This window comes from Oncorhynchus clarkii, chromosome 33 (assembly GCF_045791955.1).
Source record: "Oncorhynchus clarkii lewisi isolate Uvic-CL-2024 chromosome 33, UVic_Ocla_1.0, whole genome shotgun sequence".
Classification (NCBI taxonomy): Eukaryota; Metazoa; Chordata; class Actinopteri; order Salmoniformes; family Salmonidae; genus Oncorhynchus; species Oncorhynchus clarkii.
Window position 1 is genome coordinate 15,598,401 of NC_092179.1, and position 20,793 is coordinate 15,619,193.

The 20,793-nt window shown below is 44.1% G+C and overlaps 1 protein-coding gene across 4 annotated transcripts; it reads right to left on the reverse strand.

The window, feature by feature from the left end:
• Positions 1 to 156: 156 nt before the first annotated feature.
• Positions 157 to 20,486, reverse strand: LOC139393143 (inter-alpha-trypsin inhibitor heavy chain H5-like). Of its 4 annotated transcripts, none has more exons than XM_071141510.1 (14): positions 15,003 to 15,354; positions 14,849 to 14,893; positions 14,095 to 14,258; positions 13,359 to 13,469; positions 12,077 to 12,351; positions 10,368 to 10,537; positions 9,848 to 9,964; positions 8,343 to 8,514; positions 7,732 to 8,044; positions 5,921 to 6,603; positions 5,717 to 5,770; positions 1,832 to 1,948; positions 1,339 to 1,716; positions 157 to 1,196 (listed from the first exon to the last, which is right to left on the reverse strand). In XM_071141510.1, exons 1-14 carry the CDS (start codon positions 15,123 to 15,125, stop codon positions 916 to 918), a joined length of 3,003 nt encoding a protein of 1,000 aa, XP_070997611.1. In that variant the 5' UTR covers positions 15,126 to 15,354; the 3' UTR covers positions 157 to 915. The 4 variants fall into 4 exon arrangements, with proteins under 4 accessions (XP_070997611.1, XP_070997613.1, XP_070997612.1 ...); XM_071141512.1 differs by lacking the exon at positions 15,003 to 15,354 and adding an exon at positions 20,396 to 20,486 and having other exon boundaries at positions 216 to 1,196; XM_071141511.1 differs by having other exon boundaries at positions 216 to 1,196; positions 12,077 to 12,348; positions 15,003 to 15,372.
• Between the last annotated feature and the right edge of the window lie 307 nt (positions 20,487 to 20,793).

The window sequence follows — 20,793 nt, forward strand, 5'->3', positions numbered from 1 at the left end:
GTAGGATGGAGCACAGTACTAGTTTTGAGTGTGATTCCTGCTTGGGTCACATACAGCACATACTTTATACTGAATGTTTGTGTTAACTGTTAGTTACGTTCATAGAACTGTTTACTTTGTTAGTATTATGTTTCAAGTGTTCTTACAATCTAGAGCTGCTCAGAAAAAAAGTTGATCTTTACCAATAAATCTTGTTTTTACACACAAAAAGTTCATCAGGTTCAATAAGGGTTATATTTACAAGTACAAAATGACAGTATACAATGATACAAGTCAAACAATGTCCTTATTACATTTATATTAAAAATAGTAAAAAAATATATTGAAGAATATGATGGTTGGTTATTCAGAGCAGGTGCACCTGAGGAAAAAACTGAAGAACAACAGGAAGCAGGCAATACGAAGTGGGTTGAAAGACATGGTTGGAGGGGGATGGGTGGCTGGGGTAGTAGCATAGAGAATGATAGAGGCCTCTAGTGGCCAAAAGGCGGTATTAGCATGGGCTGTGCTATTGAGGGCTTCAACCATTTTAATGGAGTCAACTGGGTGGGACTTCCAACTTCATTGGCTGATCTCTCCTGGTGACCCAGTTGGAGTCATGTCTTACTAGGTCATCAGGAGGGATCAGCCAATTGTGAAGAAGAAAATTTACTACTTTAAAATGGAGATAAACTCAATGACACTGCCCATGATGTCACAGACGCTATATGGCACAGTTACAAAGATGAGTCCTCTAACACTATGGGTAGTAGAGTAGTGTTTGGAGTGTGAGTATGTGGGGCAAAAAGAAAGATGATTTAGAGGTTTAGTGTCAGAGGATATGAGAAGAGCCTGTTGGCTACTATAGCTGTACCTGGGTTATTGTTCCAGTGTGGGTGGGACATGTACATTGCTGGCTCCTTATTGGCTCCTGTTTCAGGCTCCGTTACTTCCGTGGGGCCAATCGCCCGTGTCAAACAGGTGAGACACCACATAGTCCTCATACTGTCCGTCGATCAGCTTGGCTGCGTTGTTCCTGGCGAACCAGCAGTCCACGCTCTGACGTCCGCTGTAAATACGCCGGGTCTTCTGGACCACCGGCACTGAACGCCCTTTGACCTTCAGGATGGGTGACTGTGAAGACGTGCTGTTGTCTCCTGTTGCTGTAGCATTGCCAGAAAGCTCTGCGAGTCCCACTTCCTCATACAGGAACTGACCTGGAAGTAGAATCAGAGAGGGTCAGAATGGAACAGAACCACAGAGCTATAGGCAAAACAATGGTAATCCTCACTAGGGCCCAATTCCATTTCGGCTCAAGCCCCCTTCCCCGACATCCCACTAGTAGTTTCTGATACCTACCCAGTAGTCCATGACAGTCATGTGACAGCCCTTTGCTGTTGGAGATGTAAAATCCCAGGTGGTTTCTCTGATAGGGAGCAGGGTTCTTGTACTGATGCACCAGTATGACGAAACTAATGGTTCCTCCTATGGTTACGGTCACGGTGGACTTTCCCACTATCGTCACCGCAAGCCCGCCACTCTCCACGGAGACTGTGGTGTCGCAGGGCAGGACCAGGCGGTCACGTCCATCCAGGATGACCTTCTTGGGGGTGACCTCGATGTAGGAACGTTTGGGTCGGTTCACCACGATGGTAATGGTGTTGAAGTATGTCCTCTGCTGTTTGTGGCTGCCCGCTGGTGCCGGGGCGCCTATCAGCTTACCGTTTACTGTCACACCTAGACTCACATACACACGCACGGTCGCACACACAAATAGACCACACAAATCATATGAAAACACATAACCAAACATCAAACATAAAGTCAGAATCTCTTGAGAGGACAGTCTTACCAGAGTGCTTGTGGTCAGATACCATTCTGAGAATGTGTCCTGGCTCTCCGTTGATGTTGAAACACACAGTCAGTTTACTGAGGGGGAACTCAACCACAAAGTGGGGATCGCCGTCCGCTGTGGCAAGGGGTTGGTGTGAGAGAGACGGGTTGGAGAGACACTGGTATTGAATATGAGGGAATAGTACATCTATGCATACCTGGATTCAAATACATGTGTATAGAAGTATTTGTTATTGAAATACTTTTTTCTGTGTGTTTGAGTATTTTCAAATACACAGCCAAAACAAGTACTTTTATTTGAGTATCTGAATAGTTATTAAAACCAAATAGTCAACCAAATTGTATTTGAAAGTTGTTGTTTTTTATTTTTTATTATTTAAAATACTGATTTAAATGCTATTTTGAAATACCTGGGTTAAATGCATGGGAGTATGTTTGAGTCAGTGTATTTGAGTATCTGAATACTTGTTTGGAAATGTATTGAAAAGTATATGAAATAGTATTTGAACCCAGGTCTGTTAAATACAAGTTTCTGTATATTTCTGTGAATGTGAAGCACAAACGACTACACTGTATGTATGTATAATCAGATATCACCAGATACCAGTGTAGGCAGTTAGTTGTAAGCAGTTAGTTATCGGCAGTTAGCTGTCGGCAGTTAGCTGTCGACAGTCTGGACAAGAGGAATACCTATGTAAGAATGCTGTTCATCGATTACAGCTCAGCATTTAACACCATAGTACCCTCATTAAGCTCGAGACCCTGGGTCTCGACACCGCCCTGTGCAACTGGGTCCTGGACTTTCTGACGGGCCGTCCCCAGGTGGTGAGGGTAAGAAACAACATCTCCACCCCGCTGATCCTCAACACTGGGGCCCCACAAGGGTGTGTTCTCACCCATAACTGCGTGGCCATGTACGCCTCCAACTCAATCATCAATTTTGTAGACGATACAACAGTGGTAGGCTTGTTAACCAACAATGATGAGACGGCCTACAGGGAGGAGGTGAGGGCCCTCGGAGTGTGTTGTCAGGAAAATAACCTCACACTCAACATCAATAAAACAAAGGAGATGATCGTGGAGTTCAAGAAACAGCAGAGGGAGCACCTCCCTATCCACATCGACGGGGCAGTAATGGAGAAGGTGGAAAGTTAAGTTTCTCGGCGTACACATCACGGACAAACTGAAACGGTCCACCCACACAGACAGCGTGGTGAAGAAGGCGCAACAGCGCCTCTTCAACCTCAGGAGGCTGAAGAAATTTGGCAAAAACACTCAAACTTTTACAGATGCACAATCGAGAGCATCCTGTCGGGCTGTATCACCGCCTCGTATGGCAACTGCTCCGCCCACAACCGTAAGGCTCTCCAGAGGGTAGTAAGGTCTGCACAACGCATCACCAGGTGCAAACTTCCTGCCCTCCGGGACACCTACACCACCCGATGTCACAGGAAGCCCAAAAAGATCATCAAGGACAACAACCACCCGAGCCATTGCCTGTTCACCCTGCTATCATCCAGAAGGTGAGGTCAGTACAAGTGCATCAAAGCTGAGACTGAGAGACTGAAAAACAGCTTCAATCTCAAGGCCATCAGACTAACATTTAGTGGCCTCTGCCAACATACTGACTCAAATCTAGCCACTTTAATGATTCAAAATTGGATGTAATAAATGTATCACTAGTCAGTTTAAACAATGCCACTTTATATAATGTTTACGAACCCTACGTTACTCATCTCGTATGTATATACCGTACTCTATACCATCTACTGCATCTTTCCTATGCCGTTCGGCCATCGCTCATCCATATACAGTGCCTTGCGAAAGTATTCGGCCCCCTTGAACTTTGCGACCTTTTGCCACATTTCAGGCTTCAAACATAAAGATATAAAACTGTATTTTTTTGTGAAGAATCAACAACAAGTGGGACACAATCATGAAGTGGAACGACATTTATTGGATATTTCAAACTTTTTTAACAAATCAAAAACTGAAAAATTGGGCGTGCAAAATTATTCAGCCCCCTTAAGTTAATACTTTGTAGCGCCACCTTTTGCTGCGATTACAGCTGTAAGTCGCTTGGGGTATGTCTCTATCAGTTTTGCACATCGAGAGACTGACATTTTTTCCCATTCCTCCTTTCAAAACAGCTCGAGCTCAGTGAGGTTGGATGGAGAGCATTTGTGAACAGCAGTTTTCAGTTCTTTCCACAGATTCTCGATTGGATTCAGGTCTGGACTTTGACTTGGCCATTCTAACACCTGGATATGTTTATTTTTGAACCATTCCATTGAAGATTTTGCTTTATGTTTTGGATCATTGTCTTGTTGGAAGACAAATCTCCGTCCCAGTCTCAGGTCTTTTGCAGACTCCATCAGGGTTTCTTCCAGAATGGTCCTGTATTTGGCTCCATCCATCTTCCCATCAATTTTAACCATCTTCCCTGTCCCTGCTGAAGAAAAGCAGGCCCAAACCATGATGCTGCCACCACCATGTTTGACAGTGGGGATGGTGTGTTCAGGGTGATGAGCTCTGTTGCTTTTACGCCAAACATAACGTTTTGCATTGTTGCCAAAAAGTTACATTTTGGTTTCATCTGACCAGAGCACCTTCTTCCACATGTTTGGTGTGTCTCCCAGGTGGCTTGTGGCAAACTTTAAACGACACTTTTTATGGATATCTTTAAGAAATGGCTTTCTTCTTGCCACTCTTCCATAAAGGCCAGATTTGTGCAATATACGACTGATTGTTGTCCTATGGACAGAGTCTCCCACCTCAGCTGTAGATCTCTGCAGTTCATCCAGAGTGATCATGGGCCTCTTGGCTGCATCTCTGATCAGTCTTCTCCTTGTATGAGCTGAAAGTTTAGAGGGACGGCCAGGTCTTGGTAGATTTGCAGTGGTCTGATACTCCTTCCATTTCAATATTATCGCTTGCACAGTGCTCCTTGGGATGTTTAAAGCTTGGTAAATATTTTTGTATCCAAATCCGGCTTTAAACTTCTTCACAGCAGTATCTCGGACCTGCCTGTTGTGTTCCTTGTTCTTCATGATGCTCTCTGCGTTTTAACGGACCTCTGAGACTATCACAGTGCAGGTGCATTTATACGGAGACTTTATTACACACAGGTGGATTGTATTTATCATAATTAGTCATTTAGGTCAACATTGGATCATTCAGAGATCCTCACTGAACTTCTGGAGAGAGTTTGCTGCACTGAAAGTAAAGGGGCTGAATAATTTTGCACGCCCAATTTTTCAGTTTTTGATTTGTTAAAAAAGTTTGAAATATCCAATAAATGTCGTTCCACTTCATGATTGTGTCCCACTTGTTGTTGATTCTTCACAAAAAAATACAGTTTTATATCTTTATGTTTGAAGCCTGAAATGTGGCAAAAGGTCGCAAAGTTCAAGGGGGCCGAATACTTTCGCAAGGCACTGTATATATATGTATATATTCCTATTAATTCCTTTACACTTGTGTGTATAAGGTAGTTGTTGTGAAATTGTTAGATTACTTGTTAGATATTACTGCATGGTTGGAACTAGAAGCACAAGCATTTCGCTACACTCGCATTAACATCTGCTAACCATGTGTATGTGACCAATAACATTTGATTTGATTTGAGTTAGTTGTAGGCAGTTAGTTATTGCCTGGTAGTTATCGCAGTTAGTTGTTTCCTGCTTTGAGTGGGCCTGTGAGAGCTGAGCTAAGTAAAGATTCAGGAGATGAGAAAGCAGCAGCAATGACAGGTTCATTGATGTCTTCTCACGTTTCTTCTTTAGTCTACTGACCTCTCTCTCAGTCTCAGTCTCAGTGTGTGTGTGTGTGTGTGTGTGTGTGTGTGTCCCCCTCCCTCTAACAGAGCCTCAGAACCACTAACCTGATGTTTTGGAGATGGTTATAGATTTTTGGACTGGCTTCTTCACAACTTTACCTATAGACAAAACAGACTTTGATTTTCACAGGTTTTCAGTAGTCCAAAAATACCTCTCAGTTTCTATTTGTTGGCGTTGGCATCGATAACAGGAAGCATTTGATCAAACGGATTAAGTCAGAAACAAAAGCCTCAATCAAGCCTGTTAACCCGTTGTCTTGGTAATTCTGGAACTCTGTCCGCCCGGCTGGTCTTTCTTCAAGTGCAGGCTCTGAGCCGTGTCTTCCTCCCCTTCCGTCTCATCCGACAGCTCATTGGCTGAAGCAGCCTTCTTATTTGTCTCTGTGGTTACAGGGGTGGGGGTGGGTGTGTCCTCGGCCATGGTTCCGTCAGCCAGCACCTGAGGTTTTTCCACCACGAGGGAGGTGAGGGGCGTGAGGAAGTGATAGGTCAGGGAGAGGTCAGTTGCCTGCTGGGTATGTCCCTCTCTCTCCCTGCTGGTGTGGCTCTTCAGCCTGGACCTCAGCCCCTCCTTCACACTCAGGAAACCCCATACGCGCTCCACGAAATCATCCGCCACTGACCCTGTCGTGCCCGCCCCTGTGTCCCCTGACCCCACCCCGGCCGCCGCCTCCTTCACATGCCTTTCCGTCTCCACCTCCCTTTGCCGTAACGCCACGTCTGTCTCCAGGACGATGCTCTTGTCGCTGTTGCTGGCGGTGACCTGGACGTGCAGGGAGTCTGCACTTTGATTGGTCAATTTGCCGGCGATTACAATCTCTGAGCCGTTGAAATAGTTGGTGAAGAGGTGCTGGGTGACGTACTGGACTGAGTCCTCTGTGTAATTCACCCTGATGTCAGAGAGCAGTGGAGTGCCTATCTCATCATAAAACCTAGAGGAAGAGAGAGGGAGGGAGGGACATGGAGGGAGGGAGAGAGAGAGATATGGAAGAGTGAAAGAGGGAAAGTGTTACCATGTTATAACATGTTTTTAATCTAGCACCCAGTACAGTACCTTAGCTACTTCACTGTATCATGGACACAAGAATCAAGACATTGTGTATACTACTCTCTGATACGCTCTAGGGGCCTCAAATGTCTGCGAGACTGTGTATACACACTCACCCCCCCAGAGATCCGGTTAGGGATGGTGATGTATTACGGAGAGTATGCCTGCGTCCCAAATGTCACCCTGTGGTTCCTGGTCAAACGGAGTGCACTATGTAGGGATTAGGGAATGGGGTGCCATTTTGGACACAACCTGTGTGTGTTTGTAATGTGTTGGTTTTCCAGCCAGGCCTTGAACCGTAGCACAGTCAACCTCCTCACCTCTTTAACTGTGTGCTGACTCAGCTAGGTCTCTCCTCTGTTATTATCTCAGGAGGCTATCAATTAAGCCCTCAGACATACCCAGACGGCCCTTTCACAACACACAGTCACACACATTCCTCCCCTCACTCCTAAACAAACACTTCAGAAAAGTGTCCGGTAAGGCTGTCGCCGAATGTGTGTGTGTTTGGTTTGGTTTGAAAGATTGCAGTTCAAGACTCTAAAGAGCCTTCTCTCAGTATGTGTATCATTTGTTATTATTTCACTAGTTCCTATTCCTTTATCTCACCCCCTGACCTTCTCTATACCATTTGATTATAATGGATTATAAGGAATCAATTCTAACCACTTCTGCTTTCTCCTCTGCACTAGCTGTCTACTGAACATTAGGAACAACTCTCTCTCTCTCTCTCTATTTCCCTCTCGCTCCCTTTCTCTATCTCTGTCACACACACATTCCTATATCTCCCCTCCGACGTTCTCTATACCATTTGATTATAATTCATTATAATGAATAAAGTCTAACCACTTCTGCCTTATCCTCTGTACTAGCTGTCTACTGAACACTTCTCACACACACGCACACGCACACACACACAAACACGCACACGCACACACGCACACACACACAAACACACACACACACACACACACACACACACACACACACACACACACACACACACACACACCCTTTGAGCATGGTGCTGGCGTCTGAATCCTCATGTATCCTCCTCATCATCCCACAGTTTTCCAGGGCCATGCGTTCCAGAAGCCTGTAGTCCACATCGTTCCCCATCCCAATGGTGAACACACAGAACTGCTCCTTCACCGCCGTCCGCGCATTGCTGAGGATGCTGGGAGACTGCAGCTCGCCCACCGTGGGCCGCCCGTCTGTCAGGAAGATGATGAGAGACACACTGTGGTGGTTGGCGTCCGGATCTGCGTTCAGATAGCCGCTTAGCAATGAGGAGCCCGTCTGTATGCCACCGTTGATGTCGGTGCCTGGTAGAGGAGGGATGGAGAGTGAGATTGATCTTGGGAAATAGTGATTAGTAACAGATATATATGTAACTATGCCTTTGAGCAAGGCATTTAATGGTGACCCTGACCGTGACCCCACTCCCTAGGGCTGTCACAGGGGGAGTTGGAAATGCAAGAAACACATTTCCATTACACCCTTGTAGAAGTGTGTAAAAAGGACAAATATAAGCACCCTTAAATGATTCTGATTAGGCCTATCAGTGAAACAACTAATCTTCCTCTATCCCAGAATGCACTTCTGTGTTTCTATCTCTCTCACCTCCAGTGGGTTGGAGCATATAGATGAACTTCTTGGCGTCTCGGACGTTGAGAGGCGTGACGGGGACCAGGCGGTTGGGCTGCCACACCTTGATACGGTTGGAGAAGCTGACAAAGTTAAACCGGTCGCCTGGACGCAGGTCCCTCAGGATAGTGAACAGGGCATCCTTAGTCTGAGAGATAGGGAGGGAGAGGGGCGAGAGACAGAGAGAGAGCATTTTTGTTTTGCTTTCATCAATAAATCAAATGATATCATTGTAATACCTTTGTCTTCGTGTAAAATCATTCTATTCAGTTGTGAATAGTGAACCAAACAGGCCTGGAAAACTTTTCCCGACGGGAAGAGACACCTTGTCACACAAAAGGCTATAATAACACCCATGGTCATGGTTTCTATTAGCACCAATACCGTGGTAATCACCAAGATGTAATGTTTTAGTCATGGTTTTTGGGAGCAGTATTGTTGCCATGCTAACTCTGTAATGGTTGGACTTAACCTGACGCTGCCACTCAAAGACCCGGCCCTTTGGAACAGCTGTGAGATTCCATTTCCAGAAACTCTGTTTCTCTCACCCCCTCAAACACACACAAATACACGTAAACACACACACCACAGCTATTTACCGTATCCATGCTACAGCTTGTTTCTCGACTGTCCTGGGGTTTAGAAGTTGCACAGAACGAAAAGCCTACTAAATGAATATGAAATCTGGAGTCGAGTGGGTATGATAGAGTTAGAGGGGTTACCAGATGCCTATAGACTGTAGGGGGCAAGGGTCAGAGCCATAGACAGACTGAGGGCTCTATTGTAGGGAGAGATCAAAGCCCACTTGTTCACTACAGAGTGGTCCACTGGGGGTGGAGGGGAACGGGGGAGGGATCAAGGGGTGATGATGCTGCCATCTGGAGTGTTTACATTGCGCCAGAGACAATGACGTCTCTCCTCCATAGCATTCAATTCAATACGACTGCAATAGTGAACTTTGAGCATGTTTCCAGTTTTTCAGAGTGTGCATGAATCAGTTTCTCTTTTCTGTTTTTGCCACTCTAAGTCTTTGGGTTTCTGGATCTGCAGTGGAGCAGCTGCTCAGATGAAGTATCAGATGATACCAGAGGGATTATAACGCAATCTCCCAGAAGGAAGGATCTGATTTTGATATCACCAGACCAGTGTGGGAGTATTGCTCCAGAGATCGGAGAGGGGGCGGACTGGGGGTAATATTCATCCTCCGCTACTACACTAATTCAGGATCTCTCAGGATCTTAACGGCTTGATCCCAGAAATGTGAAGGACTAAAGTCAAACTAAAGTTGACTCCACCTGGAATTTATTAAAACTCACAGATTCCCCATAAGCTATACAGTATATGTTTTTCATCATTGTATTCAGAAGGAAACCATGTTAATGACAACAACAACAAAAGGAGAACGAGAGAACAAGATGTCTTGACCCTATCTAAGCATTGGACACTGGTGTGATGAGAAGGGTTTGACCGTAACTGGCTACCTGTCTGATCTTGGTGCCCAGCATAGAGGCGCTGGTGTCGATCACGAACACCACGTTCTTGGGCACCACCGGCAGATCCTTTGGGGCGAAGTAGTGCACAAAATGGCCATTCAGAACCTGAGAGAGAACCAGAGAAATGTTAGACAGTTCTCAGTAGCCATGAGCAGTTAAACAGAGCCCACCAACACAGTGTCCACAGGGCTGCTGGACTGACGGTGTGGTTGTAGAGTGACCCGGGAGGGGGTGGATATGGTGCTGGAAAATGAATGTGTTGACGGTGGATGAAGGCTATGGGACCAGGATGTGTGAGAGTGTGTGTGAGAATGAGAGAGATGTGTATTTGTCCTGTTTGATCCTTGATTAATGCATGCAGTTTTCATGTATACTGTGAAGCAGAGATACATAGTTTAACATGTTTATATCTACCATGTCTGGACAGGCCTGGTCACGGCATGACACATTTACACTAATCGCGGGAGCGTTGGATGTGTGTGTGTGTTTTTGGTGTGTGAAATCTGACCTGTATGTCTCCTATCCCCAGCTCTCTCTCCACGTCATAGTGCACCACAAACTCTCCCAGCATGCCACTGGTGGTGATCTTAGCCTGCTGAACGATGTTGGGGCTGAAGGTGATCCTACAGAACGTCTTATTTTGTTTGATCACCGTGGAAACGGGAAGAGCAGGCTTGGCTGGTGGTAGGGAAACATTAAGTGTGTGTGAGAAAAAGCTGGGAAGTGTGTGTGTGTGTGTGTGTGTGTGTGTGTGTGTGCGCACGTGTGCACACGTATGTGTGTGTGTGTGTGGGGAAGGGTGTGCTGAACTAGAGATGCTCAACATTGCTCATAGGAAGGTTAAATAGATTGGAATCTGTTGGAATCTGAAAATTATCTAATGTTAGATAAAGTGCATTCGGAAATTATTCAGACCCCTTGACTTTTTCCACATTTTGTTACATTGCAGCCTTATTCTAACATTTATTAAATAGTTTTTTCCCTCATCAATCTGCACACAATACCCCATAATGACAAAGCAAAAACTGTTTTTTAGAAATGTTTGTAAAGTTATAAAAAATATAAAGCTGAAATATCACATTTACATAAGTTTTCAGACCCTTTACTCAGTACTTTGTTGAAGCACCTTTGGCAGCGATTACAGCCTCGAGTCTTCTTGGGTATGACGCTACAAGCTTGGCACACATGTATTTAGGGAGTTTCTCCCATTTTTCTCTGCAGATCCTCTCAAGCTCTGTCAGGTTGGATGGGGAGCGTCGCTGGACTGCTCTTTTCAGGTCTCTCTAGAGATGTGATCAAACAAGTCCGTTGTTCAAGTCCGGGCTCTGGATGGGCCACTCAAGGACATTCAGAGACTTGTCCCAAAGCCACTCCTGCTTTATCTTGGCTGTGTGCTTAGGGTATTCCTGTTGGAAGGTGAACCATAGCCCCAGTCTGAGGTCCTGAGAGTTCTGGAGCAGGTTTTCATCAAGAATTCTCTGTACTTTGTTCCATTCATCTTCCCTCGATCCTGACTAACCTCCCAGTCCCTGCCTCTGAAAACATCTCACACCATGATGCTGCCACCACCATGCTTCACTGTAGGGATGGTGCCAGGTTTCCTCCAGACGTGACACTTTGCTTTCAGGTCAAAGAGTTCAATCTTGGATTCATCAAACCAGAAAATCTAGTTTCTCATGGGCTGAGAGTCCTTTAGGTGCCTTTTGGCAAAGTCTGTCGTGCTGCAGAGATGGTTGTCCTTTTGGAAGATTCTCCCATCTCCACAGAGGAACTCCTGAGCTCCTCTTGGTTTTTGCTCTGACATGTACTGTCAACTGTGGGACCTTATATAGACAGGTGTGTGCCTTTCCAAATCATGTCCAATCAATGGAATTCACCACATGTGGACTCCAATCGAGTTGTAGAAACATCTCAAGGATGATCAATGGAAACAGGATGTACCTGAGCTCCGCTTCATAGCAAACGGTCTGAATACATATGTAAATAAGGTATTTGTAAAAACCTGCAAACATTTTTAAAAACCCGTTTTCGCTTTGTCATTATGGGGTATTGTGTGTAGATTGAGGAGGGAAAACATGTATTTAATACATTTTAGAATAAAGCTGTAACAAAATGTGGGGAAAATAAAGGGTTCTGAATACTTTCCGAATGCACTGTATATTACACACCTAGTATGGACAAAGCACAGACTCAACACATCCCACACTCAAACTGTACCAGGTGTCTTCGCTGCACTGGCACCACTGGCTACTGCCGTGTTGCTCTTGCCGTTGCGCAGTGGCAGCACCTCCAGGTGGGTGATGGTGGAGTGATCCACAATGGTGACGTCCACACTGAGACGGCTGACCAGCTGCAGGGGTCTCAGGCTGGTCACATGCTCATACCTCCCCAGCCTCCGCTGGAGCAGCTCCTCATAGGTCAGCATGAACATGGCCCGGTTACGACCTGGGATACTGGCCCCCATCCTGAACACCTCCACCTCTGGTTCGCTACTGAGGGAGAAGAGAGGAGGAGAGAGAGTTGGGGAGGGGAGAGGGGAGGAATGGAGGAAGAAATAAGAAGAATATAGAGGGAAAAAAAGGGAGAGAAATAGTTGGGGAAAGAGGAGGAGTAGGGAATGAGTCATTCCAAGTAGTGACATCATCAGTGTGGAAGGGCAGTGACTGCCAGGAGCACTCCTCACTGGACTCAGCACTGGACTAACCAATAAGCATTTCCATTCCTCTATCTATCTATCTCTCTCTCTCCTTCTTTATTTTCTCCCTCCCATTCTCCCTTATGCTTTCTATCACTCTCCTTCTCTCCCTCTCTGTGAAAATGTAATACCCTCTATGTAAATCTGGTTTCATTTTACAAGTGGGATTTTATGGACTGGCAAGTAGAAGCACAATGTAATTTCTTCCTGTCAGAGACTGGTCACAGATTTATGTGACAATAGTTCTTCATTTCCAGTCTCTGGAGCTATGATCGAGCCCTGCTGCTCAACTCCAGGCAGGTCAGAAACACATCTTCTGTGGTCAGGTTGGTGTTTGAAGTCGCACTCCAGTCTCCTTTTCACCTCGTTTAACACCTGATTTACTTAACAAAAGGCACAGAAGCCTTTCCTCTTTGGTTCTCCATTGCTCCTCTATTGTTCCCAAAAACAAGGTGGAGGCCAGAGGGCATCATAAAATCAACTCATTGAATGGCCTTACTCCATTAAGTTTTCACTTGTGACAAAAAAAAGCACTATTTTGTTTTTACCATAAGTGTGTGTAGATTACTGTATTTATATGTGGAGTTTTGTATTTCAACATGAAAAGTTCAAAAATAGCCGGGGTGCATCTTTAAAATAGGCTTTTATATGGGATATGAACCTGTTTCTACTGGCAGAGTAGTAGCTAGTGACTCCAGAGGACTCTAGAGGTTGTACTGGCAGACAAGGTTAGACACTGGTGATTGGCCACACACACACACACACACAGAACACACTCACACACACAAGCACACACACTTTTACCTCTGTTCACCTTTCTCCTTGTTCTTGGGTTTGGCCTCACCCCCCTTCCCCTGTTTGACCTTCTTCTCCTTGGGCCTGACCTCACTGGGGTAGACACGCCCCCCAATGATCCTGTGTTCAGGGTAGAGGTCAGGGGTTAAGAGTGGAGATGATGATAAGGATCACCCTAGTAAGTAAACCTTACAGTTCAAAACTCTGTCTAAGAATCATTGGGGAAATCCTAATGTCATTGTGTTAGGCCTATATTACTGTGATACATAAAAGTAAACAGGCAAGCCTTTCACAGGCTTCTTCCGAGGCTTCTGGACTATGTCTCTCATGGTCCAGTGAACAATCTAGTAAATGGAGATGAATGAAGGCTTGTGACCACAACATAGTAAATGACCTCTGCACCACTGAACAGTCACAGGCCCCACACTAACCTCTCCCAGAGCAACAGAGCCCTCATAAACCAATACAATGATTGACTGGCCACAATGGCATGCCATGGGAAGAGGGAGAATATGGCAAAGAGGGGTAGCAATCACACAACAATAAAGTGAGAAAATAAATGAGAAATCTAAATAAATTGAGGGGGAATGATACATTGTAGTTCACTTGCAACACGTGTACACAATCTGAACCATATTAGACTCAGACTGACATGATCTATTACCCAGAAGCATCTATCTAGGCTACAAGTAAAACATTTAAAAAAAAAAATACAATTACGCATCTGTTGCGTTTTGGCGCTTACATGGTAAAGTTCGAGACATAGGCGTTCTTGGGAATCAGGAACTGGAAGACGCCCTCGGCGGCGGCGGAGTGCCGGTTGAGCATGGTGCACGACACCGCGGTGAAGGCGTATCGGGAGATAATGGTGGTCTTCACCGAGAGCTCCTGGATATGCGGTTTGGTCTCCTACGCGATTGGACATCAACATGTTAGGTTCATGTTTATTGCTGATACCTTAGGTTTGAAATACATTTGGTTAATTTAAATCTGCCAGTGATTTATGTTTTTCATGTCTCGTCGATGGGACAGCACAGCACTGCGTTCACGCACACACACATGCTGCGCACTGGCCACTGTTCCATTCCGTTCATTTCCAGTGGCATATCGTTCCAAACTCCTTATCACCACGTTGGCGGGATATATTTTATATGTTTGATTGTATTTCTGGATAGGATGTCCAGCGATTTCCACGTATCTGCAGTACAGCCCGGTGCGCTTGTCAGGTCTCTGCGTGTCACACCCAATGAGAGTTTTCGAGGATGACAAACTGCAGTGCTGAACTACCCATCCCTCTACTCTGCTTTCACGAAATACTTTTTGTGACATATTCTTCAATTGTTATCAATGAACAACAGTATGCAACATGCAGATCTCTGATAATTAATGCGGATGATATTTAGTCTACAGTAGCCTAGTCAACACACACAATGACACACAAGAGCGCAAAAGATGCATACGGGCAGAAATGTCAAGACATTCAACTTTGTAATCTTTACCTTAGTAAGCATGGATTTCACCTGGCGAGGCACTCTACGGGGAGACTGAAATGGGAAACAAAGTAGATTTGTTAAATAGGGTTCCAATGACGCTCTCAAAATATATATATCAATGTTGCCAAATTAAATAGTTCAGAGTGGAAATGACACTCACAATATCCAAATCAAAGTCGGGAGAAAGATCCTTCTCAATATTAATATCCTCAAACAGTCCAAAAACATACGGATTGTAACACATCAGTAACGTCAAAAACAGCATGTTTACGTCCATATCCATTTACAGTATTAACGAACAAGAGCCTGCGGGTCGTTCGGATCAGAGTGACCGAATTGTGAGACGATGGATGACTGAGGACACTTGACTCGCAGCGGCACGCCCACCCGCGGAGTCTTCGACCTCGACTGGATTTGTCGCGCCGGGGCTGAGAGAAAAAGCGCCTGACCCGAGTCACACACACAGGCACACAACTATTACAATGTGTACGCCACTCCAAAGCCCATCAATTACCTCTATAGTCTTCGTTCACTATTCGCCTTGAAGTTGACCCCACTTTCACTTCCACCCCAACAAATCACTTGGACTTCAAGGGCAATGTGGTTCATTTAGCCATGTGTCACTGTCACGTTTGAACTCTCAAGAAGGTTCATAGTTTTGCTTATTAACTGCATTTATAAATACAAATGGCGTACACTTATGCAGTATGACACAAAGGCAAAATTATTTAACCTTAAAAGTGCAAACGGGTAAATTGAGCAAAACCTCATAATTTCGAAACCGTTTTGTTGTCCTTCTGAAATTGTATGACTTTGTCAAGCAACTATTTACAAACAAAAAACACAATTTACTATGATTTCGGTGTTAATATGGAGGAATGTACAGTCGTGGCCAAAAGTTTTGAGAATGACACAAATATTAATTTCCACAACGTTTGCTGCTTCAGTGTCTTTAGATATTATTGTCAGATGTTACTATGGAATACTGAAGTATAATTACAAGCATTTCATAAGTGTCAAAGGCTTTTATTCACATTTACATGAAGTTGATGCGAAGAGTCAATATTTGCAGTGTTGACCTTTCTTTTTCAAGATCTCTGCAATCCGCCCTGGCATGCTGTCAATTAACTTCTGGGCCACATCCTGACTGATGGCAGCCCATTCTTGAATAATCAATGCTTGGAGTTTGTCAGATTTGTAAAGTTTTTTTGTCCACCTGCCTCTTGAGGATTGACAACAAGTCCTCAATGGAATTAAGGTCTGGGGAGTTTCCTGGCCATGGACCCAAAATATCGATGTTTTGTTCCCCGAGCCACTTAGTCATCACTTTTGCCTTATGGCAAGGTACTCCATCATGCTGGAAAAGGCATTGTTCATCACCAAACTGTTCCTGGATGGTTGGGAGAAGTTACTCTCGGAGGATGTGTTGGTACCATTCTTCATTCATGGCTGTGTTCTTAGGCAAAATTGTGAGTGAGCCCACTAGCTTGGCTGAGAAGTAACCCCACACATGAATGGTCTCAGGAAGCTTTACTGTTGGCATGACACAGGACTGATGGTAGTGCTCACCTTGTCTTCTCCGAACAAGCTTTTTTCCGGATGCCCTCAAACAATCGGAAAGGGGATTCATCAGAGAAAATTACTTTACCCCAGTCCTCAGCAGTCCAATCCCTGTACCTTTTGCAGAATATCAGTCTGTCCCTGATGTTTTTCCTGGAGAGAAGTGGCTTCTTTGCTGCCCTTCTTGACACCAAGCCATCCTCCAAAAGTCTTCGCCTCACTGTGCATGCAGATGCATTCACACCTGCCTGCTGCCATTCCTGAGCAAGCTCTGTACTGGCGGTGCCCCGATCCTGCAGCTGAATCAACTTTAGGAGACGGTCCTGGCACTTGCTGGACTTTCTTGGGCGCCCTGAAGTCTTCTTCACTACAATTGAACAGCTCTCCTTGAAGTTCTTGATGATCTGATAAATGGTGATTTAGGTGCAATCTTACTGGCAGCAATATCCTTGCCTGTGAAGCCCTTTTGTGCAAAGCAATGATGACGGCGCGTGTTTCCTTGCAGGTAACCATGGTTGACAGAGGAAGAACAATTAAAAGCACCACCTTCCTTTTGAAGCTTCCAGTCTGTTATTCGAACTCAATCAGTATGACAGATTGATCTCCAGCCTTGTCCTCGTCAACACTCACACCTGTGTTAACGAGAGAATCACTGACATGATGTCAGCTGGTCCTTTTGTGGCATGGCTGAAATGCAGTGGAAATGTTTTTTGGCGATTCAGTTCATTTGCATGGCGAAGAGGGACATTGCAATTAATTGCAATTCATCTGATCACTCTTCATAACATTCTGGAGTATATGCAAATTGCCATCACTGTATACTGGTGGTGTGGCTAAGATGAACATGTAGACTCAATTGGGCTCTTTGTGATAGAAGCAACAATTTTGGCACATAGGTAAATGAATGTACCCTGGAAGATATAGATATGCAGCCGCCCCATATTTTGCCCCTGGGGACCTGACAGCCACTAAAATAAAAAGTAACTCCAAAATATAGGCTAGTAGTCTACCCACAACAGTGCCGGTGCCAGAATGAATCAGTTGGAAAGGCATTTGATTTCTATAGGCGGGCCTTTTTTTTCCGCAGGACTTCCTGTGTGCACACGCTTGTGCTTGCACAAATTTGACTAATGGGTGTTATAATAAAGACCATAGGCAGCTTGTGAGTTCAAAGTTTGGGGAAGCTTACAGTTTCTCCAATTTATCCTACCATTTCTACCAATCTGTGTGCCAGATTTGATTATTTTAATATGCATATTTTCAAGGAACAGTATAATTTCAATAATAATGTTTTTATATTTTCAAAATGATTGTCATGTAGTTACTCTTAAAAATCTTAATTAAAATCATACAAATCTAAAAGATAAATTACATTTATGCAAGAGCACCAGAAATTAGCACATGGAACTCAGAGATAGCCTATCGGCCAATGCAGTAGTAGGCCTGTAACTTCCATCATCAACTAAGTCAAATACATAGGCCTAGGCCTTAGAGCGTTGGGCCAGTAACCGAAAGATTGCTAGATCAAATCCCTAATCTGACAAGGTAAAACAAATCTGTTGTTCTGCCCCTGAAAAAGGCAGTTGTAAATAAGAATTTGTTCTTAACTAACTTGCCTAGTTAAAAAAAGCAGACAAATAAAAATACAGAAAATATCCTGATTAAAATGTAGGTTTCAATCACATTAACCTCTCTACTCCTGTTCTATATGTCTTGACTTGAGCTATTGCTAGGGAAGTGTATCAACTCAGAAGGTTGGTGTGCTTAGGTCTCACACACTCCCTCAATGTTATTAGGATAGAGAAACAAAAATGGACAAATCTCCTAGATGATTCAGATCAACTTTATTATCCCACCAGGGGGAAATTCATTTGGTCATGTGCTTAAAAAGACAGTACATAAAACATGAGAACACAGAAACTACACAATAGAATTCATTCAAAGTGCTAAAGCCACACATTGAAAGTGAAAGTGCAACATACTGTATACTTGACTGTCTATTATACGACCTAATGGCTGTTGGAATAAAAGAGTCCCCATATCTATCTGTTTTCATTTTCTTTCCCCTTGTCCTGCTGCTGCTGTGATTTAATTTTGAGTGAAGGGGATGAGTACTGTCCTGTTATATGCTTTCAAGTTTTGTATACAGGGTGGAAGCTGAATCTGGATCTACATTATACCAATTATTCTTCCCGCCGTCTTAATCAAGCGCTGAATCGTTTCCAAACACGCATATCACACCAGATTACAGCATACTCTGCAGGAGAGATTTATAGAACATGTGTAAGATATGGCAGTTTACATTAAAATGGTTCAGTTTGTGTTAAAAAAACATTCTCTGTTGGTTATTTTTATTTGTATTTATTTAACTAGGCAAGTCAGTTAAGAACACATTCCTATTTGCAGTGACAGCCTAAACCTAACCCAGAAGCTGGGCCAATTGTGCACCGCCCTATGAGACTCCCAATCACAGCTGGTTGTGATACAGCTTGGAATCGAACCAGGGTCAGTAGTGACACCTCTAGCACTGAGCTGTAGTGGCTTAGACCGCTGTGTTTCTCACAAGTGTAGCAGGTTGTGAATTTTGCTAACAACATTCCACTCTGAGAATGAGAACCATAAATGACTGTAATGCATGCATTAAGAGTAGTAAATGTAACCAAATAACAGGGATTAATGCTACATTTACTAGGTCTACTGGTTACATATATAACCAGTAGACCTAACCAATCAAAGGGAAAACAATTCACAAACAGTTCATTGTTTCACAAAATGAAACAATGAACGTGCAAGAATTGGCGGCAGACAGCAGAGCACATTCTGGAGAGCAGAGTGCAGGCATTCTGGAGAAAGATGCCCATAGACGACTGGCCACCCCTCAAAGCCTGGTTCCTCTCTAGGTTTCTTCCTATGTTCCTGCCTGTCTAGGGAGTTTTTCCTAGCCACCGTGCTTCTACATCTGCATTGCTTGCTGTTTGGGGTTTTAGGCTGGGTTTCTGTGTAGCACTTTGTAACATCGGCTGATGAAAAAAATTCTTTATATATGCATTTGATTGGTTGATTGATATCTTCACAACACAACCCTCCCCTTCTTCCTGCCTCAACAATTGAAATGATACTCCAAACACATAGTTTAGATGCTTTCCACTGACAGCCACAACTCAAAAATCAGCTTGGCCTATTGCCATTCGCGCTGCCCAAAGTGCTGGCTTCCCAAATAGGCCCATGCACTTGTGATTTGAAACAATCCACAGCTATTTTTTAAAGGAAGCTAATGGTCATCTGTGGCTAAGTCAAGCTCTTTGGTAAAGCATTTTCAATTATTTTATTTAGACAGGAGTAATGATATAATTTTGACAAAACATCAATTTACTTTAGGGGAAGCCAGCATCTGAACAGTGCACTGTGCACCCACCAACTTTCCTTTCTAATTTGCAAGAGGCTGAAATCAGAGATCTGTCTCCATCCTATCAATGCGAGTCATTGTCCCAAAGGCTCGATTGCAGGTGACAAGCTTAGGTCTTGTAACGATTCTCTTCTTGTGAAGTAGAGGCGGACCAAAGCGCAGCGTGGTGGTTGTTCATTGTATTTTATTATGACACTATACATGAACAAACTAACGAAAAAACAAGAAACGTGAGAACTCAAAACCTAATACAGCCTATCTGGTGAACACTACACAAAGACAGGAACAATCACCCACAAACACACAGTGAAACCCAGGCTACCTAAGTATGATTCTCAATCAGAGACAACTAATGACACCTGCCTCTGATTGAGAACCATACTAGGCCGAAAACATAGAACTGCCCCAAAACATAGAAAAACAAACATAGACTGCCCACCCAACTCACGCCCTGACCATACTAAATAAATACAAAAACAAAGGAAATAGAGGTCAGAACGTGACAGGTCTACATATTATTAGCCCTCTCACTTCGCCTCTTCCTCTCTGCTGAAACTAGCTCGCAGAACTGTGCTCCTGTGTCTTACCATACGTAGCCCATGTATCTGATGCTGTCTGGTCAGAAAAAGTATGAGTAGTCGTCTCAGCACCACACTCCCTCAAAAACTAAACCCAGTTGCATGATTCCCCCAGAGAGCTTGCGAGAGACTCCCTATGATTGGTCAATGAATAATTCAGGAACAGTGCTTCCACCTTAAAGGAATAATCCACTCAAAAACTATTTTTTTAAATGCATTAGTCCACTTTTGATACAGTCCCAAAGTGTTTTGCACGTCAGCAGTCAAGCAATCAAGGGATTTTCATCATCACAATGATGTGGCAAGTTACAATGTGCTTTTTGAAAGTCCCATATCTTGAAAACTTGATTGCTCACATGCAAAACATTTTGGGACTGTATCAACAGTGGACTACAAATACCAAAATA

Excerpts from the sequence above, each read along its gene's own strand:
- LOC139393143 (XM_071141510.1), bottom strand. The coding sequence starts at position 15,125 with ATGGATATGGACGTAAACATGCTGTTTTTGACGTTACTGATGTGTTAC. Across the intron at positions 5,771-5,920 it reads CAGAATTACCAAGACAACGG|GTAAAGTTGTGAAGAAGCCA; the intron begins GTTAACAGGCTT and ends TTTTGTCTATAG. Across the intron at positions 1,197-1,338 it reads TGACTGTCATGGACTACTGG|GTCAGTTCCTGTATGAGGAA; the intron begins GTAGGTATCAGA and ends TTCTACTTCCAG.